The 21,850-nt window shown below is 47.6% G+C and overlaps 1 protein-coding gene across 1 annotated transcript; it reads left to right on the top strand.

Moving 5' to 3' along the window:
- Positions 1 to 339: 339 nt before the first annotated feature.
- On the top strand, positions 340 to 20,957 carry wtip (WT1 interacting protein). The gene is made up of 8 exons (XM_037483583.2): positions 340 to 2,588; positions 8,797 to 8,898; positions 16,452 to 16,519; positions 17,881 to 17,943; positions 18,124 to 18,254; positions 18,699 to 18,750; positions 18,895 to 18,963; positions 20,294 to 20,957. The coding sequence occupies exons 1-8, from the start codon at positions 1,133 to 1,135 to the stop codon at positions 20,444 to 20,446; spliced, it is 2,094 nt and encodes a 697-aa protein (XP_037339480.1). The 5' UTR covers positions 340 to 1,132; the 3' UTR covers positions 20,447 to 20,957.
- Positions 20,958 to 21,850: the final 893 nt, after the last annotated feature.

Genomic DNA, 21,850 nt, shown 5'->3' with positions numbered 1-21,850 from the left:
TCAAAGGTTAGTCTTGTTTATTTTACTTCATTAAGACAAGTGAATAGTTTGCATGTTGGATGAACCTATACAAAGATTCAGTGGAATTGGTTTATAATCACAACATCCCTACGTATAAACGACACACTCTGCACTAATAATCCAACAAATGAAATGTACCAAAATAAACTCAAGCCTCCATTTAAGGCGATGTTTGCATTTTATCAGTTACTCGTGGTAAAAATTAAAATTTGGATTTTACGCATTCATTATATGCATGCAATTTATGTTTTAGGTGTCTTTTTTTTTTCGCGATGAAGTATTATAAGTAGGGATCTTTGTCTAAACCTCAACGGGGTTAGCTGGGAATGTCTTTATCTTAACATCCCTGCACATATAAAAGGTGGAAGAAACATGAGTTTTTTGAAAATAGCAGCTCGCTGCAGCTTATTCCGGGTGTTAAAGGAGTCGGACCAGGTGAAGCGTGCTTTGTGTGGTATTTTAGTCCGCCCGCGATGAATGCAGACGTCCCCTTCTCTCTAAACTATTCTCTTTTCAGAGCCGGCAGCCCCTTGCTGAGTTGGTCGCAATCATTGTTTCTGTGCAGCATTAACCACATTCCAGAGGGGCGCAGCGCATCCTGTCTACATCCCCGCATTCCTTTTACGCGAACGAGTCCCTCGTGTAAAACGGCATTTTAATCAGAATCCCGCCCGCTTACTAAATTCACATCGACCTACAACGGATAGTTATGCCATATCCGATTATCCTGCCGACTTTACCTTCTAGCTTAATCACCGCAGGCGAAACTAGAGGAAAAACCAACAAGGCTAAATTCCTCCGCGCAGCGCGCCATTGACTGTAAAGACCTTTCAACTTAACAAAAACTGAAGTTGACAAACGTATCCCTGTCGCCAGAAACTGTGAGAAAGAGTTGGTTTTCTCGGCAAAGGGAGGCCAAGGCGGGAGAAGACGATGCGACGCACCGCGTAGGGCTCTGAGCGGGTTTGTCCGTAAATGAGCGAAGGCTGTGTACCGCCGCGTTTTGTTTTGATTTCCATGAGAAACGCAATTAGTGCTCCGCGCTGCTCGCTAGTTTTGGCTCGCCGAGCGCAGCGCACTCTCAACTTGTCCCTCGCCTCCGGAGCACAACATGGAGCATTACCAGGAGGATTTGGGACTCCGGGCCAGTCAATTGATGGAGGACCTCTCCTTGTACGACACGTATAAGGACGGGATGTACAGCGCGAGGAGAGACCTGGTGATTAACCCCGATTTGGACTTCTCGGCCCCGCCGGTCGCGGAGCACAAGAGCAAGCCAATGAACGGTACATCCGTGCTCCACCAGCAGCATCACACGGTGGAGAACTTCACCCCGGGGACCAAAGTGTACAACGCGGCTCCGGTGCGTCCCGTGAACTGCAACCGGACCGTGCCTGTGGATTTCTGCGCCCCGCAAAGAGACGCGGTTTACGCCGAGGAGGGCTGCTGCACCAAATCCGAGGTGGCTCTCCCGTGCTACACGGGCGCCTCCGAGCGGCACCGCAGATACTCCCTGGAGGTGCAGGGCCACCGGTACAGCACCGGCTCCGCCTTCGACGGCGTGCCTCTCAACAAGCCGGCGGCGCCGCCCGGCAACAGGTGCAACAGTGTCTGCATCAGCAGCAGCAGCCACGACGGCAGGTACAACGCCACCAGTCCCCGGTCCAGCTTCGCGTCGTCCCTGTCCCCGCAGGAGCAGAGCAAGCACGCCAGCCCGAGGTCCAGCGTCCGGTACTCGAGCCCCAGGTCCAGCCTGGCGCCCTGCGAGGGCAACAGTGCGCTCAGCCCCAGGTCCAGCTACGCGAGCACCGCCAGCGACACGAGCAAGCACTCCAGCCCGCGGGCCAGCCTCAACAGCTGCGACTGCTGCAGCAAGCCCAGCAGCAACCGCACCAGTGGCATCAGCATGGGCTACGACCAGAGGCACGCGAGCCCCAGGTCGAGCACGGCGAGCCAATACTCCTTCACGACCAGCCCGAGGTCCAGCTACTCCGATTCCCGCTACGGGCCCGTGGTCCACCACGACCTGGAGGGGGCGATTCTCCACGCGGCTCCGATGGCGAGCCCTCGCTCGAGCGTCTGCAGCCAGGACGGGAGCGCAAGACCGGGCGCCGCGGCCAACTGCGTGGTGAGTCCGCGGTCCAGCATCTCCAGCCACAGCTCCAGGAGTTCCCGCAGCTCCAGGGGGTCAATGAGCACCTACCCGGACCTGCAGCTGCCCTCGCCGAGGTCGTCGGTGCTGGGCAGCAGTTTGCAGGAGGACACGCTGCTTCAGGAGTTCGGAGATTCCAACGGGCTCCAAAATCGCGTCCACCTCCAGGTGCCGGAGCCCCAGCAGCAGCAGCCGGGCCATACGGGAGGGACGCTGGAGATGGCCGCGGGCTTGGTCTCATCATTTAGTTACGGGGTGTGCTCAAAAACTGCTTCGTCGAGCCAGAGGTTTAAGATCCCTTACCAGGTGACCCCCTGCCGGGAGAGCGGGCCGAGCCAGGCGGAGAGGCGGCTGGAGGCGCTCACCTTGGAGCTGGAAAAGGAGTTAGAGATGCACATGAAAAAGGAATACTTTGGTGGGTACAATTAAATGAAACGTCAGCATTTCATTCATGTGCTACTGAAATGTATTCTTCTCATATTAGTTATTCTTCATTTATTTAAAAATGCTTCAGAACATCCAAATAAATAGCTAAATTTGACCCCAAATGAAGTATCCACAAGGCTCCCCCAATCAATACTGTATTTGGTTCTCTGGCTCCCTTAAAAAGCCTGAAAGCATCAAAGGTCCATATGATGTGCAATGTGTTTCACATGTGTACCAAGGTCTCTGATCAACTAAGTTGAACCGGCAAGACTGGTGTCTAAAGGAACTCATCTGGTCCCAACAGCTCAGTTCCGATGCGAATGGGCTTTCTTCAGCCTTGAGTCTCCCCTCAGACGCTGTATATAGGGCGCTGATGCTCTGGCCTTGACGCCTCACCCCACTGTGTGCTGCTTGTACACTTTAGCCCTCACTGGTATGCGAGAAATATCGCTCAGATGCCCACAGTGTAACTTTCCAAGACAAACCTGCTGTGAGTTTTTGTTCCTGCACAGATCGTCCGAGTCTAGAATCCAAAATAGAGAGAATTCTCTATGGCAACCAATGAACAAATAGTACTAACAGCTTAAAATGTTGGGACACAGTTAAGTGCTCAGCTAAATTGGAATTCGGAAAAATTGATGAAAGATTGTTTGTTTGCTGGAGTGTTGTTCTTTGAGACGGGGCGGATGTGGGGGGTGGGGGGGCGGTGTCGGTGTTTTCTTCAAGGCCCATTTGCAACCTGCTACAGATACATTACCACTAACAGCTCCCTCTGTTGTGGATAAGAGTGGAATTGCAGGGCAATACTAATTTCTGTCTTGGCAGAGCTAACATTTGCACAGCGCTGCTCCACTGAATGGAAGCTTCTGTTCGGTAAGAGCAGACACCCTTCGGTCATTCAGAGCGGTGGGCTCCGGATGGCTTGGAAATGCCTCATAATGTCTTTCGATATTAGACAATAGACAGATTGTGGCCAGTGATTTATTTTTTGATCCGCTTTGAAGGATTGAACATTGTGGTACACTTTTGTGACCACAGGGTCGGAAAAACAATATATATATATATATATATATATATATATATTAGTTGGCCTGCAATAACACAGGCATAGAAATCCTGATGAGGAAGTTGCTGTCTACCTTTGAATGAGCAGCCAGACAAATGGCTGCAGACAGAGAACAGTGGTGTGTTTTATAGCCGGTGCACTTGCTCAGAGGCTGAGACAGCTGCTGATTTGTTCCCGACAGGCAGGTGAGAGCAGGAGGAAGAAATAAGGAAGGCCGCAAAGGGAGGGGGGGCAGGAGAGATAATGGATAGAGACGAAAAAAGGAGGGAGATAGAGAGAAGAATGCAGTTAGACGCTCCGAGCCCCATAGAGACAGCTCTGTTTCCTTAGCGACAGTGGAGAAATTGACTGCCGGGGCCTTCTTTTTATGGAATGGGGGAGATCTGGGGGGGGGGGGGGGGGGGCAGTTCACTGCTCGGCCGGCCCTTGTGTGGCCTTGTGTTTGTTGTGGTGGAGAAGGAGCTGTGAATCAACAGCTGGCCCGACACAGGCCTGCAATTGAAGCAGAGGAGGGAGGCCCACCCTTTCCTCTCCACCACCAACACCACCCCGCCCTGACTCCCCCGCGAAGCCCTTCATTAACCAGCCGGTGGGGAGTCGGGCAACACCAAACACTTGGCACACGATCTTGGCAGGCGGGCCAGACATAGTTGGTGGGGGTCAAGTCTGATCACCTGCCCAGAATTATAATGGCAGTAGTCATGCACAGGCTCGACAAACAGGCCTTACGGCACACAACGGGGCCCTCTGTATTTACTGCTCCAGCACAAATGGCAACTCACATGAGATTAGGTCTGTAGATTTTATTTTTTATAGAGTTGTAGTTTTTATACAGTCTCACTGTACAATTTAAGGTTACACCGTTCGACCTCTGTGCTGAAATGATGGCGTATCTCCAGGCTTTTATGGCTTAAGTACTGTCCCCTTCCCTTTCCCCCCCCTTTGTTCCTTAGGTGTAATTTGTAAATGCTGCAAGCTTTCACATTGCAAATCAGTGGGAGTTGAGTAAAGAGGGGAGTTAACATGTCAAATCAAACACCAGCTCCAGAGTTCCTCAAGAACCAAAACAAAACCTTTAAAGCCCCAGAGAGGTTTTTCTTTTTGATGTGTGGGGAACTCTTAATATGGAATGACACACTAGGCATGATTGGAAGTTATCGACCTTGTTCTTTTTTTATGTCTGCAGCCGTGATTGTTTGCTTTCAATACACACCACTCTGTTGGGCTACTTATCTTTCTATTCTATATTGCCTATTTTTAGAACACTCGGGTTGGTGTCGCTGCCACATTGTGATTTATCATACAGGATTGTGATTATTTATTTCTGCTGGTCAGACACATGAAGATGCTGCGTGCAGAAACTGAATCAGCCCAATAAGACATGCATTGGTTTTGCGCTGTAAGACGTAAAAGTCACTCTGGGTCTTTGTTAAATTTTCACAAGTCAGGCAGAGCAGACCTTATTACAACTCGCTGCACGTTCAGTGTGGTTTTCAGTGATGGCAGAGTATGAAGATGTGTATCTGAAACACTATTGCACATCACTTTATTTGAATCTCACTGCAGAGCCACTGATATGTCCCTATTCCATCTTTTAATCTAGCACAGCTCAGAAATAGGATAAAATGTATCTCTTTGATGCACATGTTTTCATTTCATCTTTAGACTCATCAGTCTGAGTTTGATGTTAAAAAGCCTTCTCACGGCGACATATTGAGCAGCGGCGCCACTGAAAAGATTAGGTCCTGATCTTAACAGTGTTCTGTTTAAAGGTGCAGGAATGTACATGTGCATCCAGTGATGCTGTTTTATTTTTAACCCCAGTGAAGGCACAACATCCTGTCCTTGCCACATGAACTTGTTATGAAATGGGCACATGGGGGCTTCAGCATCCTGTTTTTAACGAATGTGAAGAGTGTTTCAGCGATTCCTCCGCTGGCCCGTGAACCACAGCCTCACTCGTGACAATTTCGACAGGATTGCCAACACGCGGTGTCTAGATAAAGAGAATACTCAATATAGTTGCAGGGATTAAAGTAATGGAGGTAAATCCACGTGGCTTTATTAATAAATTATTTTTTAGTTTAGCTGTTGGGTAGAGAAGCAAAGGAGCCACGTCTTTAAATGCATGGCTTTAGATTCATTCTGTGGGAAATAAATGGAAATTGTCTGTCTCTCTTCGTCATGCAGCAAGATAACTGTGTAAGAGTAGAGACACGGTGACATGAGATAAAGGAGTAGGAACACACACACACACGCACACGCCTGCTATCTGGGTCCAGATAGATTTGTGTCATTGTGCTCGGCCACTCGATGTGAAGTGAGCCAGTCGGTCTCTGCAAGTGTGTCGAGGCCTCAGTGGGCTGTTAGTGCCTGCAGGAGGACAACGCACACGGTCCAGAAATCTATACACAAAGAACAAAGCATCAAATGATGCTCGCGTCACACGCTGTAATCAGAGTTAGCCGTAGTCACATAAAAGGCCAAATCTTGTATGCAATCACCGGTAACATTCATAACCGGTGGAGTAGCATTACAACCAGAGAAGCTGGTCCATTGATGACAGCGCAAATGAGCATTGAAGGAAGTATGCTGATCCGATGCAATAACGGAGGAGGAACAAAGTCTGCGTGGTGGCCTTGTGCCTCCTGACGTAACACTTACACAAATGAGGTAGAACTCTACTTACAATTACAAAATAGTGCACAAATAGTTGTACAATTTGAGTTCATTTTGTACTGAGATGAGGCAAAATGAGGTGTGTACAGTGGTGGGTAAGTGGTCAGTTTTTAAGATTAATATAATACCATATTGATGTAAGATCGTCTAATATCATACTGTAATAAGCGGAATGGGCTGTATTATCAACATTGGAGTCAGCGCAGGGTACGAGTGGATAACTTCAAAGAAATCCTATGTTTGAGATGAAATGTATCATTTTGAGAATAATGTAATCTACCGGGAGCAACTGTTCACTGCATGGATGATGTTCTGGTAAAAAGGCTACAAGAGGGCGTTTTTCTTACCGTCGAGTTCTCTTTGAATCTACAACGTTCCCTATTCACAAAGTGGCCTTATGTCCCCGTGATGAATAAGAAACCTATGCCGAACTAGCGACTGCCAGGAGGCAAATCAGGAGTGACAGAATTTAAAGTAAAGGATGTGTGACAGTAAACGGGCACCAGTAAACGCTATTCACTATCAACAACTATGGTGAGCCGGCTAGCTGCTCCGCTGGCAGATCGGGCGAATGCTTCTGCTTCAACCGCCTTCGGCCGCGAGGGGATAAATCCGATGTGTTGGTCAGGAGGAATGCTTACTTTTACTGCCAGCGAGACTTCCCAGAAGTGATCTAGTCTTTTGACTAAGGGATCTGTGGAGGTAAAAATAGAAATGTTTTCTTCTTCCCATGGTGGACTTTCATTCTGGAGAAATGACTCACTTCAGGTCTACTCGTTCGTTCTTGTCGTTGCCTGTGAGATGATAAGTTCAGGTTCCACCAGGAAGTGCCAATATTTGACTTTGATTAAGATGAACTTATTTATTTACACTTTTGTTGTGAGGTTGAAAGGGAAGACACGTAACCTTTCCTCGTCCTTTCTTTGTTCCTTACGATGCCGCCGTTGCTGTTATGAGGGGGAAATAATTGCGTCGGATAGCCAGGAAATTCTACGATTTACGTCCCACAAAGCGTGTCCCTGCTCCGAATCCTTCCTGAGGTCTGTATTTATTTCAAAAGATAAAGAGGAGAGTGGGAGAGGGGGGGGGGGGGGGGGGTTCAGCTCCCTGTTGGGATCTTGTGTCCTGTAGGCACTGTGACCCTGGACTCACCCCACCCAGGTTTTGACCCTGCCCTCCCTGAGGAATGTGACCCCGGTGGAGGTTGTCTTGTGTGTGAGAGTTTGGTGTGTCGTTAGTCTGCTGTGTCCAAATAGTTTAATGCTTTTTTTAATTCTCCCTTTCTCATTTCATCACTCAGGGTCATAATACTCTTTGTGTTCAGGCTTAATGTGTAGTTGTGTACCCGTGGCTAGCTGGGCATTTCCTCCACGGGTTGGTCATTGGACAAACATTTAGTTATTCACTTTTGAAAGGTCCGGAAGATTCTTTTTGTCAATTAGCCTCTTTTGAACCACAAAGAGAGGGATGTCCCACCTAATCACATTTATCGACATTTGAACCAAAGGCTGATTTCAACCGGTGGGCCTTCTTGTGTATTTAACTTGTGTTATCAGCACTTCCTGTGAAATCCCCTCAAACAAACCCTTGCGGAGCTGCTGAGATTTTAATTTATAATGAGTTCTAAATATGAATGCTATTTTTAGATATTTAAAGATAATTTCTGGAAAATGTTTAGACTCAATTCTTTCTAAAATCCTCGAATATAGTAGAGAAGTCAGTGGCGAGGCGACACATCGTCTCATGTAAAGAAGCTCAGACGGAAGTTGTGCAGGTTGGGTGTTCATTTATAGACAGCAAAGTGTTTTGGACCGATGCACTTCAAAAAATCCATTCAGGGCACATCACTGACCTCTTGGCAAAGTAGAAAAGCAGTAGTTTAAGTCCCTTGTTTCTGGTGTGCCCTTCCTGACCTCACATCCTCTCTGTGTATTCTAACACAAGCACAAGCTCCTCTGAAGTAGTGTTCAAACAGTGTGATCTAACACATAGAATGACACTGGCAAATTAATCATTTTGAGAAATTCTTCATGAGCTGCGAATCCGTTAGACTAGAGGATGACATACAGTAGCGATGCCATCTGTAGCATGTTAATCCTTTCCTTTCTTTTTGTTTTCCTGCATTATTACTATAACGCATACAGTACACGATTTGGCAGCAACACTTTTATCAGCTTTGCAGCAAAGCTCCAACAAAGCTGTCACCAATGTTTGTTTCCAATGGTTCAACTGTAGCAGTGTCCTGAATGGACAGTACAAGCAAGTACAAAATCCCCTCAGATTCAAAATACTTAGCATAACATTAGCCATTAAGCCGTTGATATTAAAATCTCCTGAAGGCAAAGTGCTTTTGAATAATTCACCGGGAGATTTTCTTTCATGTCGGATGCTCTCACACAAAGTACTTAGCCGATGATAATCCTGAGCTAACTGCCTGCTTGTCTCTTAACAGGTATCTGTGTCAAATGTGGGAAAGGTGTGTACGGAGCCAGCCAAGCCTGCCAGGCCATGGGGAACCTGTATCACACAAACTGCTTCACCTGCTGCTCCTGTGGTAAGGCAAACTCTGCTGGTTTACTGACACACCACTGAAAGCTGCTGCATCATCGGGTCCGCCATTAAAATGCTCATAAGGCATGTGATATGAAAGGCTATTGTAGCCGTGGGGTGTGTTATCCTGACACCCACCCGCTGTAGCCTCGTTCTTCTTTCTAGCGTACATCAGTTTAAGTATCCCAAATCAAAGCAGCTCGTGTTTGCAGAGCGTGGCAGTATAGACAAATACTTGGTAACTGTGGTACAGAGGAAAGCGTTCAATCGTGTCTATTGTTATAAAGTGCAATCTTTTCTCAATGATTTGTAAGGATTTCTTGATGTTTATAGCAAATGCACATCGCATGGTGTAAGTCACTCTGGCTCTGAAAATGTGCATCAAATGTGTGCGGTGAGGTTTTGGGAGTTTTGTTGTGCAAATCAAGCCGCCAGGTAGCTGCATTGCCCCAATGGGCTTTGTGTCATAGCAGCTGCAGCAACTTCGGCAAAAGCGGTGTCCATTTTGGGCCAAACTACAATAACGACTGCATCCTCCTCCCTGCTTTATCCCCTCAGTATCCTTGACTCACATCTCTCCCTCCATACAACCCCCATGCAACACTTGCTGCGACGTTGAAAAAGTGAATAAATATGAGGATTGAAGAGTTGTTCTTTCGCGTGAGCCCACGCACAGCTCCCTGGGTAGTTTAATCTGTCTCATCGCGCTCGTTTGCAACTCTTTTTCTGGCTCCGTGCCAGGAAAATGATGTCCACATTTTTAATTTCACCTGCAGAGCTGATGATTTCCAGATGATTTACACATATTTGAATCAGAGATGCAGAGAATGATTTTTGAGGACTAACTTCTCTGGTTGAGGTTTGATGCTTTAGTTCTCTGCAGGTGAGTAAAGACAAGGGATGTTGCCAAAGAAACATCCCACATCCTACAGGCAACAGCCAGTTTCAGTAACCATAGACAACGGTGGGGAAGAAATGTGTGCGGCTGATGCTTCGGCCTCACGGACCCCCAATTTTCTGTCTCTTCGCAGCTAATAATGCTGCAAAGTTATAAAAACCCGACATTATTTGGTCTTTAACTCTGTAATTAAATCTCTTGTCACGCTCACAGTATAGATTATGTGTGTGTTTGTGTGTGTGTGTGTGTAGTGTGTGTGTGTCTTTGGACGCCCCTGACACCTGACTCCGGCCCTCCTCTCCTGTTTCCCGGGGAAACAAGAGGAAGATGTCGGGAGAAAGCTTTTTAGCCAGGATGCTTCCATTCATATGTGTACTATACGTGGACACTGATCCTCTGCCCCACCCCCTCCGGCTCTGCAAGAACTGCCTATAATTTACATGTAACCAAAGCCACATACTTTCCGATTTATTGTGTGTCTAAAGAAAGAGGGGCCAGATGCCAAGTGTCCAGTTGCTGAAGTTGTGCGGTTTTGCTGCAGAACAGTAGCCTCTGAGCTTGATGACTTCTGTCCTGATTGTTTTTTGAAGGATTCTTTTAGGATTTGTTATAGCTGCCTTCAGTGAGTGATCAAATTAAACAAAGACATGGGTCTTTCAAACAAACATAATCGTAAGATAACCAGAGGTTTTCCTGTGAAGCCTAAAAATGGTCCCAGAGGATGACTGGATAACTTCCTTAGAGGGGGTGATTTCTTTGTAAAATATGTTTGTGGGACTTTAATGGCGTTAGACATAAACCACAGACCGACTTTTGCCCGGTTCACCGGGGAGATCACGTCCAAGGTGAGTTAACTCGTTGTTTTGTGAGCTCGGCACAGGTCGCCCCCCCTCCTCCCCCCCCTCTGGAGGCGGTTCATCGGTAAACGTAAACTCTGTCACGCATCATTTGACCTCATGTTAATGGGAATTGTATTGTTTTAAGCACTGTTGTGAAGGTCTCTGACCAGTTTAGTTCCTAAGTTCCTTAGTGTCACATAACACAAGCCAGTGATTTGACTGGAGCTGCATTCTTACATTCCTGTTTGTTTTTTGGTTTCCTTTTGTTGATTTTTTTTTTCTTCTTCTTGAGTATCCTCATGGAGCCTGGAGCTCCAGAGTGAGGCTGAGTTTGCTGAGACATTGCTCGCTGGTAGCCTTGGGCTTTGTTTAACCATGCATAATTGAGCCCTCCTCTTGGCTTACTCCCATGGTTGCACCCTTTTTTCATGAAATGGCCAAGAATGCAAACTACCCCCCTCCACTTCAGCCGGCCTTCCCTGGAGGACCTCAATCAGACAGTCACAAAGTGTACCCGACCTGCTTATCAGAGGGCAGAGTTAAACTGCACATGCACGGAGAAGCGCGCGCACACACGTGCAGACAAGTGGATGCGTTTTTTGGGGGTTTCTAGAGTCAATTCAGTTTTAGATTTTCACTCTTAATAATGATATTAAATCAGTGTTTTTTCTTTTGTGCGCTTGTACAAGCACATGGTCACCTAAAAGCTCACCCGGCACTATTTATGTATAGTTTTGTTTTTAAATGTGCCTTCTAACCGGGCATTTTGTAGCAGGGCGTGTTGCCCTTCCCAATTTGCCACTGAATATATTTTCCCACAGAAATACACTTTAACTGGAGTGAATAGATATATTTTGAACAGGGAGGGGGGGAGAAAACCGACGCGGCTTTGGGCTGGATGAGCAACCTGTCGGCCGCGGGGCTGGTGACTCATCTCTGTGGTACAGTAATCCAACCGGCTTCTGGAAGTACAGGCAGGAGAAGAGAGCTGAAGGGCTTGAATTTCTTAAAAACATTCACCGCCCCAAGTTGCACCTGCCAGGCAGCAAAAATCAGAAAGCAGAAGAAAAAACGAGGAAGGACTAGGACGAGGATTAATGCGGCATGTTTGCACACACACACCTATATATAGCGAACCACATCAGAGACTCTGAGATTATGTATACATGTAACATATTTTGATGTAATATATAGCAGTCTGTTTGTTAGATAATAACAGGCGTTCTCATTAGCAGGAGGCTACTGAGCCGACAGCTAACAAGCCTGCAGCTGCATTGGAATCGTAACGCCCACGATTTAACCTTTGTGGTCGTGTTGGACTCGTAGCAGCATTCGAATGAATAACAGGCACAATGGATGCTGCAAGACATTTTACACAAAGAACCCGTGTAATAACATGTTAAAATATGGCCCTCGTTTTTAGCTGCAGTTCCACTACTTATTAATTATTTATTTAAATAGCCATCTCTTGAAAGGAGGCCAAAACAAATGTAGTTGTGCGTTACCAGAGGTGCGTGGGCCGTGTCAGCAACAGGGCCCTCAGGTTTGGTCCGCGCCGTGTTTACCTCATTGTGTACGATTCTGTACAGTTCTGTCAGTACATCGTTCAGCACCATGTGGACGTCACTGTGCATAAAGGGTTTACGAAAGGAGTTTAAAGTTTGAAACTCACAAAGATACAAAAAAAGTAATCTGACAGCTGAATTTTTCTCCTAATCCCAAAAGCGCTCATTATGAAAATATAACAGGCTAGAGGGGCATTCTTATTGTTTTTCCAGTAGAGCCACACACACACGTCCCTCTTCTCCACGACTCTTCTTCTTTTGTTGTAAACATGTCTGCAGTTTCCACAAGCCTTTCCTCGACAGCTGTATTTTCTTGAGACGCTTTGGTCGACCCTTACGAGTATCAAACAGAGTTGAAAATGTCATCATGGTTTGAAATTAAAGTAAAGCTCCCTCCACCAAACGTTTTATTACGAAACGTTGGCACAGGCCAAGAAGCCACAGCACACGCATTTCCTCTCTGCTGGAGCCAATTGGATATTACTTTTCCTGTAAGCAGAGCATGATGTAAGACGCCGATGGAGGGCTTTTTCGGTTTCAGCATTACCTTGCACGGGTCAAGGGGTGTGACAGCAAGTCCATGGTCATATGTCAGTGATTGTGGTAAATTATGTCGGTGATGCTCACTGTTGCCTTGCCTTCAACAACTCGTTCATCACCAAAAACACTTTAAAACCTTGTTGGGTTTGCAGGCCTGCAGAGGCTCGCCCCGTCATGGTCGGCACAGACAAATTCCCTTTGAGGCTCTGTTTGAGAGCATTCGTGTTTGGACCCCTAGGATGAGCAGAGCGCTTGTTTCTCTGCCCGAGACCGAGAACAGAGAGACTGAGTGATGCTTCCCGCCAACTAGAGCAGGAGAAACTCCTCTCGTTAGGATTGTTGTAGGTGACAAAGTGACGCAGGCATGGCCTATTTCGCCATCGGAGCGGCCATGTCAGCGCGAACGCATTCAGCTCCCGGCTGTTGCACGTTCTTACTAATGGATCGGATTGAGGAGACCAAAACTCCAGGATTCATTGTCTTACCAATCCAAGCGATTGCACTGTGCAAAAATCAGGCAGTGAACCGTTGAAAACAATAAAAGCCTACCAGGCATTTCAAATAGAGGAACAGTTCCGTCTTCTTGCAACACAACAACAGCCATTTGACCAAGAGGAAGTTGCCACATACTTCTACATGGAATGTGACCGGATATGACCTACTTAGTCGAGCAGCATTTGCACATGTTTAATGTTTCAAAATGAGCACCTGCTCTATTAGAACCTGACGACCCCGTGGGCTTCATTGACGTCTGTAATGACTTGCACTTTGGTATTGTATCATCTCTTAGATCAACAGGCTACTAGGACCATAACCATTTATACGTTGCACAAAACATTCGATTGAGAGACGTTGTTGGTGGCCGTTAAAAGTGGTGCAATGTTGCCCATTGGTAAAGGCATCCCCTATCTGTGGGGGCGGGGGGGCACACATTTCCCAGTCCAAACAAGACTTGAAGGGAATGAAAGAAAATTACTACTACTACAACTCTCTGTGGACACCAGCAAATGTAGATAACATTTAGTTGACCAGACCACCGCTATTTTCCATGGCAACTCCATTAATCATAATGGGTGCATTAACAAAATGAGCTTTGATTACCTTAATTGTTTTGTTTTTTCACATTGTTTCTCCATAGCTCATTTAACTTCTATTAGCTGCTAAATGGCAACGTGTGTGTCTTCACAGCATGTAAAACCAGTACGACTATAATAACACTTTGTATTCACATCAGAATAAATCTTCTTTTGTGTTTTTAACCATTTATAATTCAAAATGTTTTATCTTGATGTTCATCAGGGTTACATTTTGATCTCATATTGTGCAGTTATGCTTGTAATGCCTCCACTTGCATTTAATTTACAAAAGATCTTGGAGCCAGTAGTAACTTTTATCGGAGCTATCATTTGTAGCGCTGTGAGGAGGTTTCAGGCTCTCTGCAGCGCTGTCTGGTGACAAAAGGCTGGGGAGAGAGAGAGCAAGAGAGAGGGGGGGGGGCACGGAGCCCTCCCCCCCTCCTTTGCTCGCCGGCGAGGGGAGCGGGCAGAGCGCGGGTGTTGGAGAGGTGTGGGGGGTTGAATGGGACCAGCTAGTGACCTCAGTCAGAAAGAATGTCCCCCGTTTGCTCAGTCGGCCCGCTCCCCTAGCAGCGCTCCACACAGTCATCAGCGCTGGGGCCTTTGTGTTCACCTTCCAGACCCCCGAACTGCAGAGCAGAGGCCACGGACGAGCACACGGCAACACCTCGCGGCTGCAGCCGTGTTTGCCACCGCATCTGCGAGTTTAGCCTCTGCAACGTCTGTGCTTTTGAAGAAACTGTCTCTCAAGGGATGCTTCACACGGAGTTCTTCCACAGTCCCGCTTTCCTCTTCTTTCCTCTCCCCTGCCTCCATGCTACCAAAATGCTAATTGACAAAGTCTTAAAGGCCTCACCTATTGTGTGGACGGCATTCCTCGGCCGCTGCAGCCGTTTATGTGGGTGTTAATGTATTGCCGCCTCCCAGCGTTGTATCACTGGGTTCATGTGTGAAATATACTTCCAATGTTAAAAAAAAGAGGGAAGGGGGGGGGGGGGTGGTGGGAGAGGGTCACGTCTCTCCCCTCCCGTGCTGTTACCATGCTGGGACACCCATAAAAACCAGTGGTGGGTCGGGACGACAATTAAATCTGACTAATCCAACAGATTTATGAGATCCATGCGCTTGGTCTGCCAAAGCCGGGTGAAGTCATCGCGCTGCCAGAGAGACACGGCTGCTGTTAAGTGAATTTGAATGGGCGGGCTGTGAGGGGTGCATGGCAGGGGGCTGCAGAAGCCAGCACCACAGCAGAATATGATGAATGAAGACTCGCTTGGAGGAATTCAGCCCTGGCGCTCCGAGCTGGAAACGCAGCATGCAGAACCTGGACCCGAGGCGCGGCCCGTGTTTGCAAGATGTAGGACTGCAACTTTTGACGGGACTCGGGATGTTTACATTACATTACATTACATTACATTACATGTCATTTAGCTGACGCTTTTATCCAAAGCGACGTACAATAAGTGCATTTCCACATAGATACAAACTCAGAAGAACAAGTAACAAGAAAGTACATTTTTCATCAAATAAGCAGTTACAAAACATGTTATAGAAAAGTGCCATTATAAGTACAATTTAAGTGCTACCATTTGTTAGTGCTACGGTTTGCTAGTGTTTTAGTCAAGGTAGAGTCTAAAAAGGTGTGTCTTGAGTTTTCGACGGAAGATGTAGAGGCTCTCTGCGGTCTTGATGTTTAAGACCACCGAAGTAACGTCTTAAAGTGGATTCATCAGCCGCCAAGCCAGAAGTAGCAGTAATAGTTTGGTGTATCTCAAAGATTGATGAAATCGATCCATTTCCGTGTGCTATTGGATTAATCGCGTCAACTCGTTTGTCACAGTTAGGGACATCCTGCCTTCGGCCTGCTGTTGTTTATCTGTACAGCGCACAATGGCGGGGGGACGGGATGAAGACCGATCTTTGGGGGGAGGTTTTAAAAGCAGTCTGCTGTATTGATTGTGCATGGTTTGTGAATGGGATTCTTTTGGGATCAATGCTCAAAGTAATTAAACGGAGGCACGGGCAAGATATCGGTGACCTGCGGCCGGCCATCTGCTCTACACTGACGTTCCTTTGAGGTTGTCAAGCAAAGAGATGAAGGCACACCGGCTAGCGAATGATTGGATTGCACTGCATTAGATAAATATCCAAAGCTGTGTCTTCTATAATGTATTCATCCGCCTGGTGGGTGTTTTTAACGTGCAGCTCACTCTCTCCTGGGACAGCTTTCGGGACGTGGCTTCCAATCAGCAACAACAGCATTTTCCTTTGGGCCTTCTCACAGCAGAATGTGATTCAGCAAAATTAATCTGCGTGTTCTACGATATTTGGGAGGAGAGGCTTGAGAGGTGTTGTAGCAATTGTTCTTTTGTTCACCTCATTTCGTCGAGTAAAAGGTTGTTGAAGAAAGCTGAGGTAAAGCCAAGGTAAAGAAAGCTTGTTAGCTTAGCTCGCTTGTTATCAGTCAATATGTTCTCTTTTGTCATTGGTTTTGCCGTTGCTTGTGATGGAACAGAAGAGGTTGCCACTTAATTCATTTACCACCTGTTTTTTGTGAAGAAAGTGAAGAAAAGGCCTTTCTGCACACAAGCCACACATCTACGGCAGATCTCGTGTTTTTTTTCTCCCTTTGTTTTTAGGACGGCGGCTGCGAGGGAAAGCCTTCTACAACGTCAACGGGAAGGTGTACTGCGAGGAGGATTTCCTGGTGAGTCTCCTGTGTGTTGGTGGTTAGTGATTCGGTTGTGCGATGGTCAGCCGGTAGCGCCGTGCCGAGGCCTCGCGCTGGGCTGACAGGCGGCTGGGCGGAGCGGAGAGCGAGTGGATTAAAATCTCCGGCTACATTTCTATAGATCTCCATAGGAAAAAGATCTGGCAGCTGTAATTAGGAGTTCAGCACCGCCCCTCCAATTCACACTAATTTCCCCCTATTTCCCCGAGGAGCTCAATTACCCCACGAGCTGCTCCTCAGCGCCTACAATTAAGCGAGGAGGACGACAGCTGTAGCTCTCAGGCCCCTGGTCCATCTGCTTCAGGTTAACTGTCAGACACGTGGCCTGCTTTCGAGGAAACGTTGTAATTTTAAGTTTAATGTAGACGGACGGTGGAAATTTCTGTTATTAAGACCAAGGAGTGTACAATGGGACAGGGATTGATGTTTCCCGACATGGGGGAAGGAACTTACAGGAACTGTAACATAAGCCGTTTTTTTTCATCATAACATTGTCGTACTTCCTGTTTATCGGCAGCTTCCCCTTAGAGTCCAACCTGCTTATCTGTCGGGGAAATGCTTTAATTCCTGTTTTGCATTGGACAGTCACCGCCCGTTAGCGATAAACTGATGCTGGTGGTGAGATGGTCACTAATCTTCTTTTGCCCCCCCCCCCCCCCCCCCATTGATACAAGACTTTACTAGTCTGCCTCGTCACCACAGGGGTGTCTCGAGGGTGGGAGGGAGGTGGTGGCAGATGGCAGATCTGGAGGGGAGATGTCAGGGCAGGGGGCAGCCTGCCCCTTACCACCTCCCACCTTCACCTGGTGGCCTCATCCCCCCCCACCCACACGAGTCAACAGGTCACCACCCTCTGAGGGGGGGTTGTGGGATGCAGATGGTCTCCGTCATTATCCCCTTCTTATCTGGGTTTAAGGGAAAGGAGCTACTGGTGTGACGCTGGGTGTTTCGGTTCCTGTAACACACAGAAGGCCCTTCGCAGTGAGTCCAGCGGAGATGCTCTCTGGCCAACAAACACGTGGCACTTTCCCAAATGTGGATAGAGTCAACATTGGCAATTTACTGGAGGGCCTTGAGCAAAAAAACGGCAGCTATGGAAAGGTAGAGAACAAATGAGACGCCACCGGTCACAGCTTTAAGTCGGCTCGGAGGCAAACGAATTGTGAACGAAAGCTTTTTCATGCTCTCTTAAAGAGAGCAGCAGCACCCTCTATAGCTGGGCTGGACTGAAAGACGCTCATGCATCAGGGGTGAAGCCGTCCAACTGATTGCATGGCAACAGAAGATGCCCTAACATGTTCTGCTGAAGCTAACAAGCCCTTTGTCTTGTCTTTCAGTACTCCGGTTTCCAGCAAACGGCCGAGAAGTGTTTTGTGTGTGGTCACCTCATCATGGAGATGGTAGGGGCTTTATCCAACAGAGCATGTGAAGCATGACAGTGTGAACAGATGTGTAATATTTCAAATCTACCCTGATATGTTGCATTCATAAAATCTCACCCTGGCCTCCCTCCTAAGTCTCACTGTTATCTCCTCTGTGTGTATTTTATGCTTTGTGTGTGTGTGTGTGTGGGCGTCTAGATCCTCCAGGCTCTGGGCAAGTCGTACCATCCCGGATGTTTCCGCTGCGTGGTGTGTAAAGAGGGTCTAGATGGAGTGCCTTTCACCGTGGACGTTGAGAACAACATCTACTGTGTCAAAGACTATCACACGTAAGGAGAACAGCTCCCTGCTCTGCAAACTTGATGAAATAACTCATGGATATGAGTGGTAAAGCCAACCCTACCACACTGTGGGCCGTCTGCCCCGGTTAACACTCACGCTAAGTCCAGGGGTCCCCATCCGTCGCTGCACGGCCAGCCAACCCCTCCAAGTCCACGGCTTAAGGAGCCGTGAACCTTTTAAGAATTAGCAGAGATTCCAAAAGCAGATCCTCCAGCCCTGACCTGTTGACTTATATCCCAGTTTAAAATATTGTCCGTACATTAAAAAAATGTGGCGGGTCTACCCAGACTGTGGGTAATTAAAGGGAAACACTGTGCTAGTCTGTGCTAGTTTTCCTTTTGTAAAATAATTATTGGGATGTCAACTGATTTGCACTTCACAGGAGACTGGAGACATTTTCAAATTGCTAATTGTTATCTCTTGTGTGACAGGGTGTTTGCTCCCAAGTGTGCCTCCTGCAACCAGCCAATCCTCCCAGCCCAGGTGAGGGACTGATCTAATATCAGTTTGCACATATCTCAAACATCTGTTGGGTTTCTCATGGCTTATTGACCGACCAAACGAACAATGCCGTCTACGTGCGTGTGTGTGAGACACTAGAGTCTGACCGTGTGCTTGTCCACGCAGGGCTCCGAGGAAACCATCCGGGTCGTTTCAATGGACAAGGACTACCATGTGGAGTGTTACCACTGTGAGGTGAGACGCTCCTCCTGCCTGCACTCAGAACTCCTCACAGACACACACACACACAGGGTATGAGTAATAGTGTGTGTTTCAGTCCGTTGTAAAAGACACGCATTCCCTTGCTCACCCACTCCGGCCCACAGACACAATGAAGCCGGGTAACAGCTGCAAATGGTGGGACGAGACTAGTCTTCAGACTTGTTTCATGCCCGGCGAGCATGAGTCACTGCTGCAGTCGTAGTGAATGAATGAGACACACACACATACAGAAAAACACACAGACGGATACCGGCCCAAGGTTACGGCTCAACGATGTGACTCATTGACGAAGCACATTCCAGCGCTCAGCCCTGAACTCAGCTGGGGACGTGTTGCTCAAGCCAGACTTGTGAAATCCCAGTCATCCCAGTCTAAAGTCTTTGTTCAAGTGTGACAGAGAGGTTTAGTTGATCAAACAAATATTTCGCTCCACCATGCAATGACTGAGCATGTCCCTCATGAGGTGTTGATACTGTATTTATAAGGACGGATCAGACCAACGTCTGTGACTGGCTGACATCCCGCTTCTATCGAGTTGTTGTGTAAGCAGCGGGTAATAATTCAGCAGAGTTGTGGAGAGAGGGACTCGTGGACAGAGGGAGGGCAAAGTCCAGAGCTGCGGCAGCCTGATAGTAAATTTATCACATATTGGAAAGAAAAGTCTTTCACATTCTGTCACACTAGAGGTGCCCGGGAACTATTATTAAGTTTTCCAGCAATTTATTTGGCCAACAGTTTTTTAAGGAGACACAGCAGTACTGATTCACAAACTCATTTATAATACATGTATTTTCACCTTTTTATCCAGAGGCTGGTGCGCGAGTGAGGGCAGGATTATGTAATTCTCTCCTGCAGACACTCGTTTATTTCTTATGTGTGCAGAATTTAGGTGTATGTACTCGTATGGAATCGGTTGTGTTTCTAAACACATGTGCCGACACAGACATTAAAGGGAAACACCTAAAGAATACACAAGACGAGAGCTTGTATGAGAGGAACTGGATCAGAATTCAGAATTTGAATACGGGCTGAAGGGAACAACCTCTCATGCTACGGTCCGATAGAACAGCTCTGTACGAATGTTAATTTCCTTTCTCTGGGTCGAGCGCTTAGCGGCAGGACTGGAAACCGAGGGAGAAACAGCCGACAGGTGTGACAGCTGTCCATCTCACCTAGCTAGAAGCCTATTTAAAAAAATATGCCATCTCTAATATGCCATTTCTATTCCATCAAATGGGTTTTTGCGACGAAGGTCGCACACATTTAGCTCTTGGTGTTAATGGTGTTCCTCCGGGTCTCTTAGGACTGCGGCCTCCAGCTGAACGACGAAGAGGGCCACCGCTGTTATCCTCTGGAGAGCCACCTGCTCTGCCACGGCTGCCACATCCACCGGCTCCAGTCGCAGGTCCCCGCCCACCTGCCCCCCAGCTACCCTCTCCATGTCACCGAGCTATGAAGAGGGAGGGGGCAGGGGGCAGCAACCGTAGCCCTGCCTCCCAGGTGATCTGAGACATCCAGCACTGAGGAAAGAATGGCCTTCACCCCCCAACGCCCCCTTTCTCCAGCAGCTACAGGGACGTCTCTGTGTGGCCATCCGGGGCGTGGGCCGGCACACCACAAGCGCCGCTGTCACATGATGGGGAGGAGGGAAGTGGGGGGGGGTCCCTCTCCTCCTCCTCCTCTTTCTCCATCAGCGGTCCTTTCCTCTCCCTTTCCCTTGGGTGCCCTAACCCTGAAAGCCAGCCCAGAGGCCCCCGCTGACGTCACACAGCCTGACCCCAACGCATTCATCAGCGGGGGGGAGGGGGCATTAGGGTTTGGGCCAAGAGGAGAGGACGCAAACTCATCCATCTATGTGCTTTTCCCTCTCCTCCTTTCTTTGTTTTTCATTCCTGCGCTCTGACTGACGCAGGAATGACCGCCACGAATCCAGCAGCGCTGTCACGAGCGAGGACCCTCACTGACGCCAGCGTCAGCAAGGGGGGGGGGGGGGGGGGGGGGGGCGGCGGGACCGACTACATTCCCAGTGCTAGCTGGACCGGACAGGACAGGACCCAGGGAGGGGCGCGCTGTGCCTTCAGAGCAGGGTGTCTCTGTGCAGCTTCTAACACTGAATTGTAGTCATGCTGAAGGCTATGCAAAGGACACGCAGCGGCACAAGTCAGGTCTGTGAGAAAAAAACCTGCAACCCCCCCCCCCCCCCCCCTCCCTCTGAAATAACACATGTACCGTAGCACCACAAGAGAGAACCGACTGACATTCCACTGAGAAGTCTTAAATGAGACCTCGAGAGATTCACAACCAGTGTCTTAATTAATGATTATGTTATGACGGATAAAGACAATTTTAGATGCACATAGAATGGCTTTTATATATGAAAATATATTTTACAACGGTTTTCCACATAAGGTCATAGATGTAGTCATTTCTGCTCGATGACACAGAGCCCCTTTGTGTCCGTCACTGGGTCACAGATCCACTGGTAAGATCAAACAGTATTCACTTTCAATTATTTATTTCAACTTTGAGTACCAAATGTGTGGTTCCTCTATCAGGTTGTTGGCAACAGATGTATTTGTTTCCTCTTTCAACTGACTGTAGAGAGCTGTAACACACCAACAGTGCATACTTTAAATTCCACCGTCTTTAGTTATACATCAGGTCAAACAGTGAATTTATTGTCAGTATAAATTACTAAAGTGGGTCGAAAAAATCTTGATCACCCTGATTGTCTGCAATAATTGATACCAGCATTCTCTCGTGGCCTTAATTGAAGCAATAAAGCTATATTTTTTCTTACCCTAAACCCAAAGATGTGACTATGCATTTATAGACTATAGAATTTTTAGATATTCAATCG

Source organism: Pungitius pungitius, chromosome 4 (assembly GCF_949316345.1).
Source record: "Pungitius pungitius chromosome 4, fPunPun2.1, whole genome shotgun sequence".
NCBI classification, from domain to species: Eukaryota; Metazoa; Chordata; class Actinopteri; order Perciformes; family Gasterosteidae; genus Pungitius; species Pungitius pungitius.
The sequence above is the reverse complement of the archived record's forward strand: the minus strand, read 5'-3'. Positions and strand labels throughout refer to the sequence as shown.

Bases quoted from the DNA above. Each gene is read 5' to 3' on its own strand.
- wtip (XM_037483583.2), top strand. From the start codon at position 1,133: ATGGAGCATTACCAGGAGGATTTGGGACTCCGGGCCAGTCAATTGATG. The intron at 16,520-17,880 runs GTGAGTCTCCTG...CTTGTCTTTCAG, and splicing joins ACTGCGAGGAGGATTTCCTG to TACTCCGGTTTCCAGCAAAC. The intron at 18,255-18,698 runs GTAAGGAGAACA...CTTGTGTGACAG, and splicing joins TGTGTCAAAGACTATCACAC to GGTGTTTGCTCCCAAGTGTG.